General features: G+C 53.7%; 2 protein-coding genes across 2 annotated transcripts; both read right to left on the bottom strand.

Annotated features, from left to right (window-relative positions):
• Positions 1-4,936: 4,936 nt before the first annotated feature.
• LOC309582310 (2',3'-cyclic-nucleotide 3'-phosphodiesterase-like) lies at positions 4,937-9,350 on the bottom strand (the record flags this gene model as incomplete). The annotated part of the gene is made up of 4 exons (XM_082297388.1): positions 9,306-9,350; positions 6,605-7,274; positions 5,941-6,083; positions 4,937-5,389 (listed from the first exon to the last, which is right to left on the bottom strand). The coding sequence occupies exons 1-4, from the start codon at positions 9,306-9,308 to the stop codon at positions 4,937-4,939; spliced, it is 1,269 nt and encodes a 422-aa protein (XP_082153514.1). The 5' UTR covers positions 9,309-9,350.
• A 434-nt stretch (positions 9,351-9,784) lies between these two features.
• On the bottom strand, positions 9,785-18,586 carry LOC309582214 (outer dynein arm-docking complex subunit 4-like; the record flags this gene model as incomplete). Its single annotated transcript, XM_082297252.1, has 12 exons — positions 9,785-9,891; positions 10,339-10,420; positions 10,643-10,743; positions 10,909-11,105; positions 11,300-11,386; positions 12,857-13,064; positions 13,383-13,607; positions 14,384-14,534; positions 15,232-15,293; positions 17,504-17,657; positions 17,943-18,074; positions 18,476-18,586. 12 exons carry the CDS (start codon positions 18,584-18,586, stop codon positions 9,785-9,787), a joined length of 1,617 nt encoding a protein of 538 aa, XP_082153378.1.
• Positions 18,587-19,045: the final 459 nt, after the last annotated feature.

Here is a 19,045-nt window from a genome sequence, read left to right on the forward strand (position 1 = left end):
GGGAGTTCATTGCACGAGGTGATCACTGGGAATGCCACGTCTTTGTCTTCCTCCCTCCGAGGGCTGTGTGTGTCCTTCAGCAGGACAGGGACCTGTGTGGGGCCCCGAGGTCCCGGCGGTTCCAGCGGTGACGTTGCCGTCACGGTCGTGCCGTGGTGTTTGGTGAGGATTCTTGACAATCTGCTTTCGTAGAGGGAAAATTTAAGGGCTTAAATTTTAGCACTGCAGAATAGAGTATTTTACAACTTGTTTGAAACTCAGCTTTCTAAGTGAACCAGTGCTGAGTAGTACTTTGAAAAACCCAACTCTCCCACATTTATTCCGACGTCCTTCACACCGGTGTGAGGGATGGAGCCACCCAGGTGCACCGAGAGCAGCTGGGTCGTGGCACTTTTCAGGCTCTGAAATGGTGGGTACCTGGGGAACTGAAATACTGGTCTATGCACATTGATGCTTCCCCAGCTTTCCTGGCACTGTAAATCAGAGTTTACAAAGCCTGTTTAGTGGCATTTTGGATCCATGGTGTCTCTTCCTGTGTGTGTGTTGATGTCACCATACAGTCTGGGCTGTTCTCAGTCTCCCATTGCTGAGCAGAGCCATGTCCTGTGTCTGTCAGTGGGTTTATTCTCATTTCCCCTTGCCCTAGGGAAGTGTGACCAGCTTCCTTCCTCCCTTCCTTCTCTCCAAGCTGAGTGAGCCCATTCCTTGGAGCACAGGAGTGGAATGGCTCTGCTTCTGGGAGAGAAAATGTATACAGCAGCTAATTATAACCTGTACATGAATGCATGATTTAATGTAGTTAAATATTCATATGGTGAGTGCCAAGATTTTCTACAGAGCGTAGTTACGTGAATCAAAGCGAAGGCAAATGTGTAGACCCATGGAATGGTTTGGGCTGGAAGGCCTTTGAAGGCCATCGAGTCCAACCCGCTGCCATGGGCAGGGACACCTTCCACTAGCCCAGGGTGCCCCAGGCCCTGTGCAGTCCCTGTTCCCCCTGGCACAGAGCAGGCCTGAGCAGGGCTTGGTGGCACCTGGCACCTCAGGGCAGCAGCAGTGTCCAGTGGCACAGTGACCTCCACCATGTCCCAGCATGGCTTGGGGAGACAAAACTCTGTTTCTTTCCAAAAAAATGGGCTCAGCTGTGCATTGCTTGGGGTGTTGTCTCCACACACAGTGGTTCCAGGACATTATCTGTGGGCTGTGGTTGTGTGTAGCTACAGGGAAGCTGAGTGCCAATGCTCCAACCACTCGCAGCCCCACGGGAGCCACCAGCCACAGGGGTTTGCTGCAGGCACCACGAATGAGCATCTCCAAGTGATGCTGTGCCTGCGCTGTTTCTAGAAGGACAAAGAGCACAAGGAGGTGCAGGCAGTGGTGCTGCCAAAGGCCCAGGCATGGTGGGATGGACACACTTTGGTGTGACTCAGCCTGGCAACTCCTGCCCAGGGTCTCTGAGGAGGAATGGTTGGTGCTGTGAGAGCTGCTGAGAACAAGAAGGAGCAGAGCTGCTGTGGCTGAGAGCCAGACTGGGCTAGTGTGTCAGGGGGTGTTTTCCACCAGCCGAGCTGGGAGTAGTTGCTCTGAACAGCTCAAGAACTGGCAAGTGGCTGTTGGCGTCTCTGGGAAAGTTGTGAACTACAGAAGATGTGTGAGAAGTGTGGCTGTGGGCAGAGCTGGCATGTGGGGGCTCTGCTGTGGGACTGCAGTATTGGCAGGGAGATCAGGAATTGTGTGGCTGTTAGGCTTTCCCTTGGGTTGGAAAGCTGTGAAGTCCATTCAGGAGGTTCTGGCCACCCTCTTAAGGCTCCTTGTTGCTCTGGCTGCACAGGAACCTACCTGGTTTGGTTTTGATCCTGTGAGCGTTCAGTGAGCAGGATCCCCAGTGCTGATGACTGCTGGCTGTTGTAAATGCAGAAATCCAAGTTGGAAAACAGGAAAAAGACAAATTGTTCAGGGACAAGAGTATTATCCATGGAATAGTAGGTCCCTCTGCTCTCTCTGTCTGCTGACATACAGAGTGCATGCTGCTGGGCTGTCATGGTGTGACTGACACAGAGGCTGGTGCCAGTCCCTGTCCAGCCACGCTGGCCCTGGATCTGCAGCCATCAAACAGCCACAGGGTTGGGCCATGTGCTGCTTTGCCATTTCCAAATGACTTCCTCACTTTCAGTAATAATTCCAGATATTCTCTTATTTACAATGGATGGTTTTCATCCCATTTTAAATTTGTGCCTTGTCCTCTCCCCTCCCCTTCTCCAGGGAACAGGACAACTGTGTGCTGCACCTACCCATGTCCCTGGAGCAGTGCTGGTCCCCAGGCAGCTGTGGCAGGGCTGTGACAGGGGCAGGTGGCAATAGCTGGTGGCTGTCCCTGCCCTTGGCTCAGGGGCCATTGTGGGTCCCTGCATGACTGTGGGAGCCGATGTGAAATGCTTTGGCCTTCCTGGCCAGGCCTGGCTCTCTCCACTCCCACCATCATGGATGGGGTTATCCCTTCTTGGAGCAGTGCTGGGCATTTTCCCTTACCCAGATCTGAGCTTGGAGGGACAGCTCTGGTCTATGGCTGGGAGCTGGGACACTGCACCTGAGCTGGAGCACCAGGGGTGGCCCAGGGGGGCAGGATCCGTGGGGAGCCTCCAGCAGGACAAGCAGCCCGGCTGCCATCCCAGCCTGTCCAACTGTCCCATCCCCATCCCCACTGTCCCTTAATGGCTCGTGTGGACAGCGTGGTGTGAGGTGGCATCCAAGGGGCCACGTGAGAGCACCTTGAGCCCCGCAGTGCCCGTGTGTCACAGCGTTACGGAATAGTCAGGACAAATCCAGGCACCGATGCGAAGCCACTTGGAGAGGAGCTTGTCCCTGTGCTGCCGTATTTATCTGAACTGGAATTCGGAATGTTTACCTCAGTGTACATAGCTCAACCTTTCCCTGGGAGGAAAGGGGAATTGCATGGAGCAATCACTGTCCCATTGCTTTGCCAAACTCCTCATCCTCTCCCAGCCGGGCTCCGCATCGGTACCGACTGTCCCTCTTGGACCTTTCTAGGATGTGAATGGTAAAAATGTGAATATTTGTTGTTTACTTCCTTAGCAGAACTCCTGATGCCGTGTTTGTATGGGAAATCAGCCTGAGCAGACCCATATGCAATCGGTTTTACTTTATTATAAACTGTATATGATGTACAAACTAATAAAAACTCAAACGACGACAGTGTCACTGTTGTTCTTGAACAGGCAGATGAAGGAGATATTCCAGCTGAGTATTCCAGTGCTGGAGTGACCTGGGTGCTGGGGGTGTGGGCTCAGCCGGCCCCTGAGCCAGTGCTGGCAAATACCTTATAGAGCTTTGGTGGAACAAACCCTTGAGGTTCTGTCAGGAGAGGCCTTGGCTGAGCCTTGGGCACTCAGCTGCTGCCACTGTGAAAGCTTGGAAGGGTTTCTCCATGGAGGGTCACAGGTGCTCTGGGTGGGTTTATAGCTCACTCTTTCATATTATAATGAGAATTTAATCCTTTGCTTTGGAACAGCAGGAAGTATTTTGCTTTCATGGCAGAGTGTTTGGTACCAGACAAGCACCAAAGCTCTCCCTGCTTTTGGCCTCAACAATCAGAGGAGAAACGCTCCTTGCGCCGGCAGCATTGGATTTGGGGTGAGCTGTGCCCAGCGACAGCCCCAGCCCAGGCCACGCCTCAAACACAGTCAGTATTTACAGTGTTAGTGTGGGTTAATGTCACTCTGCTGCTCCCCAGACCCTGAGCCAGAGCAGGAGGTCAAGCTGGGACCTGACCTGGGGCTGTTAGTGGAGCTTTGTGTTAAACAATGCCCAGGAGCCACTGCCCTGCTGGGACAGGGCCTGGCAGAGCACAAACCCAAGTTTCAATAAAACAGATTTAATGACAGAAGTTCTGGGTCAGTAACTTCCAGCCGGGGTTTAGGTTTGAGCAGACGTGAGTTACGTGGTTACAGTGCCTCCACTTCCTACACTACGGGGTTACTCCAGCCTAACTCTTAACATTCAAGTGCATTAGAGGAAGGGAGTAAAATCTTGCATGAAGTCCAGTTCTGTACTTCAGACATGATTTTAGTTTCTATCAAATAAGATGGAAAAGATGTTAGTTCATCTCTTCCACTCCCTGCCAAGGCAGGATTGTTCCCTACAGGACACGGGATGGTGCTTGGTCCAGCTCAGGTGGAGGGAAGTGGCTGGAGCTGCTTTGCAGGAATTGGCTCCCTGTCCTGATGTTTCACTTGATTCCCCCTAAGTCCATGGCTGGTGTCATTAAGACATCACCTGGCACAGTGCCCTCCTCCTGGCTGTCCCCAGAGCATCTTTGCTGTGAGGGATGGGAGCTGGGATGAGCCCACTGGGCAGCTGCGGGACCGGCCTGCGATTAGGGCTGCCAGGACCCGCTGCCCTCAGCAAGGTCTGTCCTTAGGGACCAAACCCTTGGTAAGGACAGGACTCCTGACAGGAGTGACCCATGCCTGGGTCTTGCTAGGTCTGACCCTGTAATTGGCTGCCAGAACAGCCGATGTCAGTCCCTGGGTGTGGGAGGGGAGGGACATCCTGCAGTTCCCATGGCTTCAGACCAGCAACTGACAGCCTTTGGTCAGTGCCAACAGGTAAAGATCGAACGATTGTGGTTCAGAGGGGAGCGATAAAAGCCCAGAGCTGATCTTTCTCCAAGGAAGAAAACAAGCAGGACACCCCAGTTGGTTCCCTCCAAAACTCACATTAAAATCTGTGACCATTTCAGTCAGGAGTTGCTTGTTTTCTTCCTTTTCTGAGGCCAATAACTCCCCAGAGGCTTCACGCTGGGGTGGGCAGAAGGGTTGACTTTAGTAAAGGTAGAATTATTTCTCTTTACACTTTTAAGGTTACAGGAGTTACTTGCCTTTTAAAAACAAGCCGAGGAGCTGCTCTGCCCGTGCTCCTAGATGATGGTGCAGGAGCTAAAGGCAGAACCCCGTTTGTTGGTGCTCTGCGTTGGCACAAGTTTTCCCTTCCCATAGTATCCCGAGAATATCGCCTTCACATCAATCTTTTTAGACAGCACAAGCATCCACATACCGTTATCAAAATACAGCAGTTTCCCTCCTCCGATTTCCCCCACTTGCTCCCCTTTGTTCCCTGCCTTTTCCAGCTTCACAAACTCCAGCAGGTCGAGCCCGGTCTGGACGGCTTCGACGCCGTTGGCGCAGCCGAGGGTGATGTGGGCCCGGCTGCCCCGCGGGAGGTTGTCCGTGGACAGGATCTTGTCGGCGTCCCCGGGCCACAGCAGCAGCTGCTGCTCGCTCAGCTCGATGCGAGCCCCGACAGTCTTTGTGGTGATGAACAGCGCCGAGATGGAGAGGGTGAAGCCTTTGCCATAGGAAGCCTTCACGGCCTGGAGGAGAGGGACACGCACACAGATCAGCATTAGTGCCTGTGGGTGGGGATTCACGGCGCTGCCCTGCGGTCACTGCCCCCAGGCTCGGGGATGTGGCTGCTCATGGCAGCTCTCGCTGTGACATGGTCAAAATACCCAGAGCAAGGAGAAGGTCGGTGCCTGATGTCCCAGCTCTGTGGATTTGGTGCTGGTAACATCTCTGTCCTTCCAATATTTAACCTGGGCTTATGTGCTCTGAAATAATCGATCTGGGAATGTAAATACTTCAATTCATCATCATTCAACTCAAGCTGTCAGAGATGATGCTGGAAGTCATGTGTGATCGGGGAAACTGGGAGTATTTTGTTTGGAAATAGGAAACAACCACCGTCTCCACAATTCTGCCTTTTCTCTTGCACAGGCCACGTGGTCATAGTTCCTGTCCCTGTATTTGGCCTCTTGACTCAGAGCAAAGCCCATCCCCAACCCTTCCCCAGGCTCATGGACACCCCTCTGGGGAGGGAGGGGACACAGGGGGTGTGGGGAGGAAGTGGGACCCCAGCACTCACTTCCTGCTGTGCATATTCCTCAGCTCCGGCTGCTTTCCCAAACTCGGTGTACTTCGTGGTGCAGTGCAGGACCCCAGGTGGCCTCTTCACAAAGTAGCTGGTGAGATCTATTTTTATTTTGGGATCCTCGGTAGCAGAAGGAACTGCAGATACAAGTAAACAATGTCACTGTCCTGATCCTCCCGATCAGGAGCCCCAGTCCCACCTCGACTCCCTTCCCTACCCCAGCCTTCACATCTCATCTCTCTGGCTGCTGGGGGAGCACTGGGTGGGAAGCCAAACCCCTCCCTCCTCCCAGGCTCTCTGCAGATGGAGCCAGAGAACAGAAGCTTTTGTGCATCACCGTGGCTCATCTTAAACCTGATGACGTGAGAGTCCCCTAAGGGATGGGATTGTTCAGCCTTTCCAAAACAGAGGACACCCAGGACCCCATGTCCTGCTGCTGCCACCCGAGCCCAGTGCCCTGTGGGGCCAGAGCTAAACAAACTTGGGAAAAACTCTTTAATTTATTTTTACTTACAAAAGCAACTTTGTCAACTATGAACACCAGATTAGTAGCTTTACAAAGCTTTTCTTGTTGACAGCTTTAAAAATTGACTTTAGAAGCTGATCAGACTTGTTAACATCAACAGGTAAAAACGTGGTAAGACAACATAATACATACAGTATTTACTCTCCTTTTTGAAGGCTTTGAGACTCCCAAGCTCATCCAGGAATGCCTGGCCAGCCTTCCTCAGGATCTCCGAACTTCTTTTGCTCAAAAACCACCCAAAATACATGGGGAGGAATTCCTTCTCCAAGCTTGGCTTCATCTTCTTCAGCTCTTCCACGGATAGTTTCCATTGATTCTTGTCCTTTAGCTGGGGACAATCCAAGCGCCACGGGGTTTTGGGCTCGGCGAAGATGACTTTGTACCGGTACTTGTCAGCAATGTCAAAGATCTGGTCCAGCCGTTCCCGCTCGTGGTGAGTGTCATCCAAAACGATGACGCTGATCTCCCGTTTGCAATAGTCAACTAGATCCTCATCCACCTTGGAGTACTCTTCGGGAATGGAGCTTCTTATTAACGGTGTAATTTTATAGTGATCGACAGAGATGACCTTGCAGGCATCTTTGTACCGATCATGGATGGCCTGGGCGAGGGTGGACTTCCCGCTGCCGGGCAGGCCCCGGAGGATGAAAAAGGTTTTGGATTCTTTGAGTGTGGAGATGGTGTCTTCATCGTCCAGGAATGGGAAGTGCAAACTCTCAGGCCTCTCTTTCGCTGATTGAGTAGACATTTTTCTAAATATTTTAGGCAGGAAAGTGTGACTCTTCTTGGAGAAACCTCTGTTCTGAAATGGAAGGAGAAAACACTTTGCAGGGCAGGAACCCCAGAGACAATGTGGCCCTGCTGGCACCTTTAGTGGGAAGGATGGGGCACAGGGAGCATCTCCCCCACACTCCCTCACTTGGGTGCCCTGCTCAGCTGACACCTCCTCCCACAGCTGCTCTGGCTGGTCCCACAGCAGGGACCTGCATCCCACCCAAGGGCTGAAGGTTCAGCCCCGCTCTGGCCTCAGCAGCTGCAGCCCTGCCCTGCCAGGAAGGGGTTTCTCAAGCACCATGAGCTGCCACAAAGCCCCAGCCCAGGCAGGGCTCCTTCTGTGGCACATTTAGTCTGAACGCTTGAACAAAACCCTGTGGCTGCCGGATGCGAGAGCAGGGACCCGTGGAGGAGCCCAACGGGAACCGAAAGTCCCAGCAGGTTGAGAGCTGCCACGCTCTCATCCCTTCACCTGAATCACAAACCCCGTTCCCAGGGAAGAGGCTGTTTCCTAGAGCAGCCCGCAGGGATGATGCTGTCGCTGTCTGAGCTGCGCTGAGGATCAGCAGCCGAGCGCCTCGCAGGAGGGAATTCGGGCTCCTCTCGGGAAGAGCAACTGAGACAGCTTGCAGGAAAGCCAAACCCCTCCCAGCAGCCGCTAGGTAGAACTCGAAAGTGAAACCTCGAGTGCTGGAGGAAACGAAACACTCATGGTTGGCAGCAGTGAGCGGAAAATGCCGCTGGGAGCTGGCACAGGCTCTCCCTCCCCTCCTGCCAGCAGTTCTGGTAAGTGGAATCCCAGATTAATTCCCAGTAGGGCCTGGGAAAACATGGGACTGAAAAGAAACGAGGGATTTCTTCAGCTGTGCAAGTCCTCAATAGCATCAACGAGGCAGACACTGTTTTTTGGGTCAATACATGAACTTTCCACCTCCCCAGCTGCCTGTAGGCCAGTCCAGCCTGGGATCCACTGGACCTGCTGAAGCCAAAGATCATGGGAGTGATGCTCAGGAGTGAATTTTGCCTTTGATGCAAAAATTGAGAGGTTTTACATAAAACATAAATGCTCTGCCTGGGCCAGAAAAATGCTTTTCCAGTTTGCGGAGTGATGCTGTTTTAAAAAAACACTTTTCACGTGTTGAATTTCCCCATCTCTTTATTCCAGAAGGTGCAGATGGGTTTGGTTCCAAATGCCCTGGGAGCAGGACCCCACAGTTCCCACGGGCACTGCCTGTCCTGGGGTCAGCTGCAGCCTCGCACCCAGGCGGGGACACACGGGCCCCCGAGAGCAGCAGGGACCTCCGGGCTCCCCAGCGACCCCCGTGCTGCCTTCCCCGCGGACTCGGGGCTCAAAGTGCTCACACAGGAGGAAGCCGCTGAGTTACCTGGGGCGCTGCTCCTCCTCGCAGCGCAGGTGCCCCGCTTGCCAGGGGACAGCACGGCCGGAGCCGGGGCTGCGGTGGCCCCGGGCCGGGCTGTCCCCGCACCGGGCTGTCCCGCGGGCGGGGAGCGGGGCCGCTGTTCTGCCGCAGCAGCTGCTGAGGGGACTGAGGCGCTTTTCAGCCCCGTGAACAAAGGAACAATCGCGGCCCCCCCGGGCCATTGTTCGCCGCCGGCTCGGGGACAACGGGCGCCTTCACGGCCCGGCCCGGGCGGACAAAGGCTCCGCAGAGCCCGGAGGAGCGGGGTCTCGCCGGACAATCTCCCATTGAGCCGGGCCCGGCCCCCCCCCCGCCCCCACAAAGCTCCCGCTTGTGTCCGGCTCCCCACGGAACAGGGGCTCGCGTGGAGGGAGCGATCGCCCCCGACCCGAGTTGCCCGTGCCCCGCCAGCCCCCAGGGTGTCCCGGGACCCCCGGGACGGAGCCACGGGCCCCCGGGGCCGTTCTCGGGGCCCGGCCGCCTCCGCGCTCCCCCAGCCCCAGCCGCAGCCGCACGTGTCGGCGACGCCGCCGGCGCTTCCGCCCTCCTGGGAATCGGAACCGCTGCCCGGGCGGAGCGGCGGCCCCGACCCCAGTCCCGATCCCGATCCCAGTCCCCATCCCACCGGCCCCACTTACCATGGTGAGGGCAGCGGCTCCGGGGCGGCCGCCGGTGCGGAGCGGCGCGGCGGGGAAGCGGCTCTGGGGCGGCCGCGGCCGCGGCTCCTTTCATAGCCCCAGGGCCCGCCCGCCCCCGAGGGCCGGGCCGAACCCTCCCCGGGGCGGCGGGGGGGCCCCAGGGTTCAGGCCCCCGCCCCGCCCGGCAGCTCCCGGGGATGCTGCCGGGACCGTCCTGAGCCGCGGCGGGGCCGGGGCCGCGAGAGGGGGGTACAAGGCGGGGGGAGGCTGCGCTCTGAGTACGGCGGCGGCTCAGACCAGCTCTTCCCTGCTAGGGATACACCACTCCAGTGCTAGGTATGGCTCTTATTCAATATTTATTTAATCTTCCCCCCTCGGCTCTACTTTCCCCCACTGCTCTCCTTCATTTCCTTGTCCGTTTCCCCCTCTTTAATGTTTCCATCTGCTTCTATTTCGTTTCTGGCTTCCTCTTTTGGCTTTTAATCCTTTGGCTTTTCATCTTGGCTCTCCGTGAGTTGTTCCTCTTTTTCCTTCTCTTCCACATTCTCAATGGTAATTGTTACGTTTTCACTGCTGATGGAACGATCTGGGAAGGAAAAAGGAAACTTAAGCCACGTTCTAGCACTCAGCAGATGGGCACAAGAAAGACCCCCGGACTCCCTTGCCCTCACCAGGAATCTCTCACTCCCCTCTACGTTCTGGGACGGCAGGTGCTGGGCTGCACGGCCTGAGGAGACCAGCCCCGGGGGCTGCGGGCACAGAGCCCTGCCAGGATCCCCCCACCGAACCCCAGGAGGGGCGGGGCAGGGCTGGAGTGTCGGGCTGCAGGGGACCCTCAGGGAACGCTGCCATCTCCCGCTCTAAGCTGGGCACGGCCGGATCTGGGAGCGCAGCTGGAGCAATGCTGGACTTCCACCAAGATTTTAATTCAACACTTGCAAGGAAATGGGTGCTGTGGGAATTCTAAGGTGCTGAACAGGAAAGTGGGTTTTTTTTTTCCATTTCTGGGCGCAGAGGTGTGAACGACAAGTACCTTGCTGTGAGGGAACCGTCGTCGCTTCTTTGTGGCTTTTTTTCAGCTCCGCAATGAAGCTTTTGCTCACATTATCCAAGGCCTGAAAGGGATGTGGTTCTTATGAAAGCCCCAGAAATGCAGCAACATACCCAATATTTCCCTGTTTTCTTTTGCTCTCTGCTATCGTTATGAAGTCCTTTCCTACTGTAAAACTGCATTTCTACTGCATTTCTATGGCATTACTGGCTGGAGTATCCAGCTGGGATAACAGCTCCTCACAGATGCTGTCCAGGGCTCCTCCTCCCCGCAGCAGCCCCCTTACCGCAATGATGCCATTCTGAGCAGCTTCACTGGGCACAAGCTTCGCCTTCTCCAGAGCCCTTTCAAAATTCATGATTGCAGAACGGTAATCTTTCAATTTCACTGGAACAGACAAGGATATCCGCTGGTTTAGCCCAGGATCAGGAGAACAGCAAGAATTAATCAAGCCAGTCTTGAACTGAGCAGTTGCTTTGGCTGTTAAATCCCAGAGATGTTTTCAGACCAGCTTCTACACCCTGAGAGCAAAACCTGTGCCCACATCTTTACCTTGTGCCTGTGCCACCAGCACAGTGGCATGGAGCTGCCACTCCACATCTCCGTCTTCATCTGCTGACTGCAGGGACTTCTGGCCGTAATCTTGGGCTTCTTCAGCTTTATCCAGCTCGAGGTAGCACCGTCCAATTTCGTGGAACAGCCAGGCCTTCTCCAGGCTGGATTGGGCCAGTGGAATCTTCTCCTCCCAGCTTCAAGAAGATTAAGACAGACATATCTTTACCAACCCTCACTGGGTACAGTTACGACTCAATCACTGCTTTGATAGCGAAGGGTTCAGGTGTGAAAATTTCCCCAGATCGAGCTGCAGTGAGAACACACAGCTGAAGAGCCGTGACCTGGGTCACTCCAACCCCCGATGTCCTTCCTGCTGGGCTGTACTTACGTGTTGATGGCCTGCTGGAACCTGCCGGTTCGGGCGTACACGTGGCCGATGTTGTCCAGGGCCCGGGACACGGCGTCCGTCAGAGCGCTGCGGTGGGGAGACAAAGGGATTGTGGCACTGACATCGTCCTGTTCCTCACCCACTCTGGGTTTCTTCAGCCTCATGGTCCCTTTGGTGCCCCCCATGCCCTCAGGGAAGCACTGGGAAGTAAAGGGCCCAGGTCAGGCTGAAAGTCATGAAATCAAGGTTGATTTTTGATTTTATCTACAGGTCTGGCAGCTGACTCCATGAGACACATGGGAAATGGTTTAGCTTTGCCTTTGATTATTATTAATTTTTGTGCAAACCTGGCAGTCCTTGGGAAAATCTTTCCACTTCTCTTTGCCTCCGTTTCCCTCTGTGTCCCTGACACTCATGGATGATTTCTGTCTTTCAAAGCAACAGACCCAAAAAGGCATCTGTAGTGTGTCTGCAGGCTCCTGACACCAGCCCTGATCCTGTGCTTGGACTGAGCTTTGCTCCATGCTACAGGCAGCTCCTTCTGTAATAATGGAGCCTGTGGGCTTTAATTTTTTTCTTAATTATCCTCGTTCTCAACTTCAGAAGCGGCTCTGCCTACCCCTACCTTAGAGATGAAAAAGCCTATGCGAGGAGCAGATAAATGTGATGGGAGTCATGGAATCACAGTCCGGTTGGGGTGAGATCCAGTTCAAACCCCCTTCACGGGGTCATTAACGCGAGTCATTAACGAGTCATTAGCGGCGTCTCCAGATGCAGCCGCCAGAGGGCGCGGCCCGCCCGTCACCACCGGTCCTTAAAGGCAACTTCGCGTGTAGAGAGATCCCAAACCCAGGAATCTCCTGCCAATTCCTGCCTTTACCTGGCGCACTCGGGGAGTGCGATCACCAGGAGAGAGGCAACCTTCTCCTAAACCAACATTCATTTCCAAAAGGATTTTTGAAAATGAGAAACAACCACCCAGTGACATTGTGACAGCCCAGTGCACTACTGACAAAAATAAATCCCAAATCACTTCACTTCAAGCCACTGTTCCATGTTTTCTGCTATGCTTTGCAAACTCTTGCTAAATCTAAGACTACATTTTGTTCCTCTGTGGTTCAGCCGGAAGAGCCGTGGGATGTGTCCAGTGCAGACAGGCAAGTGCACCTGGAAGAGACCTTTATTTCAAGCCATGCTTAATGGTCTGTATGAAAAGGGGTTTAAGACAAAATGTAGCAGAAAACTGGTGAGCCTGATCCTCCTGAGAAGGAATTGCCTGCTCAAGGCTCAAGTGCTGAGACTGGGACTTGTGCTCTTTTGCTTTGCTTCAGCAGATGTTTCAATGTGCCCTGTGCCGTGGGTCCTTAAAAATCTGCTTCAGGCTCCTTATTTTTGAAATAATGAAGATAAAAAGTCACCACAGACCCTAATACTTGGGCAGAGCTGGATGTGTAGTCCTGTTAAACTCACAGGTGATAATTACATAACCTAATGCTAAAACACCCCCACAGAGGTACTTTCCCCTTTCCCCACCCACCTGAACTACCCAGAACTTACTTCTTCCTGGCAAAATCCAGATCCATCTTATGGCTGTGCAAAGCTGCTTCCATTTGTCCCATTGCCAAGTGTGCATTCCCAATACAGCTGTGGAGGTTCCCAATCAGTTCATTCTTGTTGGGAACTTCCTCCTCTGTCCACCCTTGTATCTTTCTCAGCATCCGCTCAGCTTTCCTGCAGCTTTCCTCAGCGGAGCCTCTGGCCAGACCTGGGGACAGGGAGCAGAGTTTGACACTGGAGTGTGACACAGAGACATTGAGAAGTTGTGAATTCCCCATCCCTTGAAGTGTTCCAGGCCAGTTTGGATGGGGCTTGGAGCAACCTGGGATAGTGAAAAGTGTCCCTGCCCATGGCGGGGGGGTGGAATGGGGTGAACTTCGAGGTCCCTTCCAACCCAAACCATCTTGGAATTCTGTGATACCCAGGAAGTGAGAGCTGATGAAGTGGGTTACCCTCAGACAAAGCTTGGGAATAGTTAGAGCTCCCAAAGCAGTGGGAGGCGCTCAGCTTCCAGCCAGGAACCTACACAACTCAATGTCCTCCATATCCTTTGCGATGGATCTGCCAATGTCAGATGATTTCCGTTTCTTGTCCTGCATCCTCCCCTGCCGCAGCAGCTTGCGCTCGTACACCCGGGCGTACATCGGCTTCTGCTGCTGCCAGAAGTCCCGGCGGTGGTTCAGGTAGGAGATGCCATCCAAAACCAGGTCCATGACTTTGATCCCCTGCCTTGTGCTGCTCTGCATCAAGTCTGGAAATAAGATAAGGTAGAACCCAGGTGAGAATCAACAGACCTGAGCTGCAGCTCAGTGGGGAATTGATTGGGAACGTTTTCTTGCTCTGACACAGACAGTGCTGGAAATGAAAGTGTCCCATGCTCCTCAGAGCTGAGGTGATGGGGGAGTTAACAAAAAACTCTGTTACGCATCCTGTGTGGTTCAGTGAGCTGAGCTGGTGTTCCAGCCCTCTATCTGCTCCCTTCCCTGCTGATGAGAGCCAAGAAGGGGTCCAGAAAGCAAGGCCAGCTGTGCTCTTCTCTGGGACAGAACATCTGTATGGCACATCTGTATTGACAGGGCACTTTGAACAGTGCTGTGGATCAGGCTGGCACATGGAAACTGAGAGGGCTTTTACCTGCCTGGAAACCAGACCGCCCACATGTATAATTAATGCTGGCAATACCACAAAACCTGTGAGCAGACCAAATCTTAAGCACTTCTCTATTTCTGAGTGAAAAGTTCCCTAGAAATATGACTAAAGGAGAATCATCTGTGTGCCTTTTTCTAAAATAAGATACTTCTCCAATTCCTGCATCTTGACCTTAACAGCATTTATAACAAACCCACAGAAGAGTCACAGCCCCATGAGGTGACACCTGCCTGTGTCCCCACCACTGAGAGCACCATGTGCTATGTGGGCTCTGGTACAACTAAGGAAGAGTCACAGGGATATAAAAGAAGAAGAGAAATAAAGAATCATTTTTAAAAGGATGAAAGAAAAGTAGAATCTTCTGAGAAGGAGAAACACCTTCATCCTTGAGCAACTTCTCCAGGTACGCCTTGTCAGCATAAAGCTCTCCCAGAAGCTGTCGCTCTGTTTTCGGACTCTGCTTCTTCGTCCGTTTTTGATCCTTAGTCAGTTTGTTCTGCTGTTGCTGGTTGTCTTTTTTTCTCTGCAGCTAGAAAAAAGCAAAAGGAGTCGGGGGACATCAGTGGGGAACACTGGGATGAGCAGAATTCTGTTTACACTCCATATAAGACAGCTTCTTTTTTAAATTAAAGCAAAAAGTCAGTGTCTCACCAGCTGCTTTGGCTATGAAATTCTGCAGCCAGTTGTGCTCCCTGGGGACCACAAGGGTGTTATAGAAAGGACAAGAACTAGTTCTGGCCTCTCAGAGGAACAAGACACTACTGCAATGGAGCACCCAAAAGTGTAGCAATAGAGAAAAGTGTCCATTATCAAAACTGTGACCCTTAAACATCAGGTAAACCCAAAGTCAATACTGGAGCTCACTGTACCCTCCTCGACCTCTGGGCTGTTACTCATTAGCCTCAGATGGGTGACTGGCAACACCCCCAGATATGGGCTGGAGAAGAAATTCCAAGCTGGGTTTTGTTACTCCATGGTGACTCTTCCTGCCCTTCTGCCTTCCCCTTTAAATTTTGGGTGGCTTGAGCCAGACCTGCATTAGAAGCAGGTGAGAAACACTCTCATGATGGGTCAGTGTGTTTTAATCCTCAAGAGGCCCTTCAGCAGGCCCACTGCTCCCACAGGCATGTCCCTGTGGGGACTGTCACCCCTCAGGTGCCCATTTCAGGCAGTTTTAGCATTACAACAACTCTAGAAGCTTCTTCAGAAAGAGCCCCATGCTGTACCTCTGCCTGCCTGCTCACGAAGCACAGCTCCTCCGTGTTCTCCAGCTTCACTGCGGATGGATCTGCAGACACAGAGGAGTCCGTGTTAGTGGCCCACAGCAGCCATGCAGGGTGTTGTGAGTAAAACGCCCATCAAGGTGCCAAGCCCAAAGTGTTTGGTTTCAACCAAAGCTTTTCTAACTCTTTCCCATGGAATACGGGTGTTGGTGTGTTCAGGAAGCAGGGAATGCAGCTCATCCACTAGCTCCTCTTGGGATTTTAATTCACACAGTTGCAATATTCCTACAGACAGGGTACATCCTGCATGGAAACTGAAGAAGGAGAAGGATGCAGGTTCTTCTGGGGGATCACAGCTGAAGCATAAAATTGAAAGAAAGGTATTTTAAAGGTTTGTGCACTGATTAGGGCAAAATACCCGTTGTGTTTTCACTGACGCCCAGTTCTACCGTCTGTCTGCACCGTGGGAGGGGAGAGTGAGGAACAGCTCTTTGTTTGTTCTGGGGGAAGGACAGAGCTTCCAAGGCTGCTGCAGAATTCCCTTAGGCACAGCCATAGCCCAGGCCAGCAGCACGAACACAGGCGGATTACGGGAGCAGATGTTCCTGATCCTTCCAGGTAAAGCAGAGCCAGGGAAGCAATTTGGGGATGGACCCTGTTGATGTGTGTGCATTTCCCAACTATTCAAACATCTAAATCCGTGCTGACATGTTTCCATGCTTCCCTGCACCTCAGAGCTATTGACTACTTTAAAGTAAGTTTTCTAGTTTTTTAATCCATTCCTGTGCCTGCAGCCCAGGGGCTCAAAGGTGGTTAAGAGTTCTTGGCTTGGGATACTGAGCTGGGAAGATTTCAGCTGGGAGCTGTGATGATATTTGAGCATTGTGCTAAGCTCAGGAAGCAGAAGGAATGGAGGAAAGCAAGCCAGATCTGGAAATCTTCCCTGTTTTCTAAATAACTATCCCATATGAAAGTGCTGCAGGCTCTGGTGCCACTGGCACATGTTAATCCCTGCACTGGGGGAGGGCTGAAATTTTGAAATTTTGGGAGAGGGAGGCCCTGGCCTATCTGGGGATCTGTGTAGGGTGTGAGTGGGGCATGTCAGGAGCTGGGCAGGGACAGGCTCCGGGATCCACCCGAGCAGTTCCAACCCGCCGGACAGGTCTGGCAGCCCCAGATGAGCCCTGCATGGGTGCTCCACTCACGTGTCAGAGGTGGCAGCCCCAGGTGAGGTGTGTCTGGTCCCCACAGTGGGGCAGGTGCTGTCCATGCCCGCTAGCAGAGCTGAGAGAAAAACTAAGGGAAAAGGGACAAGTTTTCAGTTTGTTTTGAACCCCACGAGGTCCTTGGCCTTTCCTGCCTCTACAGGACCTGCTCAGTGATCTGAGCCACGAATGATGAAAGCAGAGCTCGTTACAAGAGTCAACAGTTTCACTGCTCTTGTGCAATGAAAACTGGAGGAGAGTCAGGATTTCAGGAGGCCAGTCTGAGATAGCATGGCATATTTCCTTCCAAACTTTGAATACAGGGATAAAGGTCTCAAAATGGATTCTGTAATTAGTGCTGGAGGTAGATCATAGGATCATAGAATCCCTGAATGGTTTAGATTGGAAGGGACCTTAGAGCTCATCCAGTTCCATCCCCTGGAATTCCACCTCCCATGGGCAAAGACACCTTCCATTAGACCAGGTTGCTCCAAGCCATGTCCAACCTGGCCTTGGAAACTTCCAGAGATGGGGCAGCCACAGCTGCTCTGGGCAACCTGTGCCAGGGCCTCCCCACCCTCACAGGGAAGAATTTCTTCCCAATATCCCATCTAACCCTGCCCTTGGGCAGTGGGAAGCCATTCCTTGCCTTGTCCTGGCACTCCAGGCCCTTGTAAATAGTATTTCCAACTTTCTTGTCAGCTCCCCTTATGTACTGGGAGGCCACAGTCAGGTCCCTGATGAGATGAGCTGCTCTGGTCTGTATTCCCTGGAATGTTTCCATGATGATTTTGGAAAATGGAGTGTCAGGATTTACCTACAGAACTAAAGGGATCAGACACTGTGTATGTACAGGGCAGAAGTAAAGAACAAAAGAAAAAAAGAGCAGGATTGGCTCTTTGTGGTGCTTCCTGCTGCTTCTGCATTTATCTGCCACAAATAACATGGACCCAGAAGCAGAGAGACCCTGGTGTGGGGCTCTTGGGTCACTTGCAGAGCTGATTTGCCATCAGCTGGGCCCTGAACAGCATCATCCGGGCTCATGGGGGCCAGAAAGTGACACTTCTTACTCCCAAGGCAGTTGATAATCGCCTCCTCGGCCTTGTTGATGCCCAGCTGGAATTTGTGTATATCTGGGCGGAGCCTCCGGCCTCGGTGGTAAAACACCAGCGCGAACTCAAAGTCACCCATGGTGTACAGTGTCTCTGCTTTTTGGTAAAGCCCCTAAAATGACATTTGGGAAACGAAATTATTAAAAGGAGGGAAAACTTTCATGGATCTCAAGTAACTCCTGCCAGGCAGAAGTGAGAGCCCAGGGCTGTAACAACTCACACACATTAAACCCCAAACCTGGAGGTGCCTGAGCACCTCGACAGCTCCAAGAGCAATAGAAATCTCAGGAGTGTTTGGAGTGAGCTCTTTCCTCACAGCTCTGCCTCAGACCCTCCAGGGTCTCCCAGATCCAGGCCAGCCCTTGGCCACCCCCCTCCTACCACTTCAGCTGGTTACCTCGGGGAATGTTTTGTCAATTTTGAGCGAGGCTTCAGCATCTTTCAAGGAGTTTTCTGTGTCTCCAAGCTTCAGGAAACACTTGGAGCGGGTGATAAGGCAGTGCTTGTCTCCTGCCCTCAGTTTCAGCGCCTGGAACCACAGACATGGACATGTCACCAGACATGGACAAGTCACCAGTGCTGGCTGGCTCAACACCACAAATACACAATTGCAGGTATTTGATGCCACCTGCACAGTTCCCACATGGATCTTGACGACAGATGAGGACAAAACCACAAGGTTTTTAGGGATAAGAGTATCCTCTTGTTGTTCACAGGTTCTCTATGCTGCAGGCGCTGCCCTGTCCCTGAACTGCCCTGTCTGGGTCACCCCCTCGTGCCGAGACCTTCTGGGGACACATCCCTCCGTGCCTTCCCCTCTTTCCATGGGTCCCCCCCCGCCTCTTCCCCCGCCTGAACCGAGCGGCGGCCCCACCCCGAGGCCCCTCCCGCCGCGTGCAGCTCGGTGCCCTCGGGCCGCGGCGCCCTCACGTCATTGAAGCAGCCCAGAGCCTTGTCGTGCTGGCCGCGCCGGCTCAGGGCTGTTCCCTCGGTCATGAGACTCCCGAAAGTGACCACGGGCAAGGCCTCATCCTCCGCCATGGCTGCGCTGCGGCGCCGTTGCCGAGCAACGGTTACCGGGCAACCGCCGCTTCCGGTGCTCTGCCCCGCCCCGGAAGTGACGAACGCACCCGAACGGTGCCCACGTGGGGTCCCGGTGTCCCGGTCCTGGCTCCGGCCCGGTCCCGGCTCCGGCCCGGCGCTCGCTACCGGCGGGTCCTCGCCGAGCTTCTGAGCTGACCCGACTCCGTGCCCGTGGGGTTCTGTTCTTCCACCCGCGTTCCCGGAGCCCTGCTAGGAGCGCGGCCGCTCGGTACAGCCCCGGTGCCTCGGCGGTGGCCGAACGCCGGGCAGAGCCGGTTCCTCTGCCCCGCCGGGTAACGCGCGTGTGTTCCGCAGGCGCAACACGAGGGCAGCCACCGTCTCCCTACAGTCGATAATGGTTTGGTGCTCGCGGCTGGCCCCGGTACCGGTTTCAGCGCTGAGGGGGCTAGTCCTGGC

Source organism: Coloeus monedula (genome assembly GCF_965178545.1).
Source record: "Coloeus monedula genome assembly, chromosome: 26".
Lineage (NCBI taxonomy): Eukaryota > Metazoa > Chordata > Aves > Passeriformes > Corvidae > Coloeus > Coloeus monedula.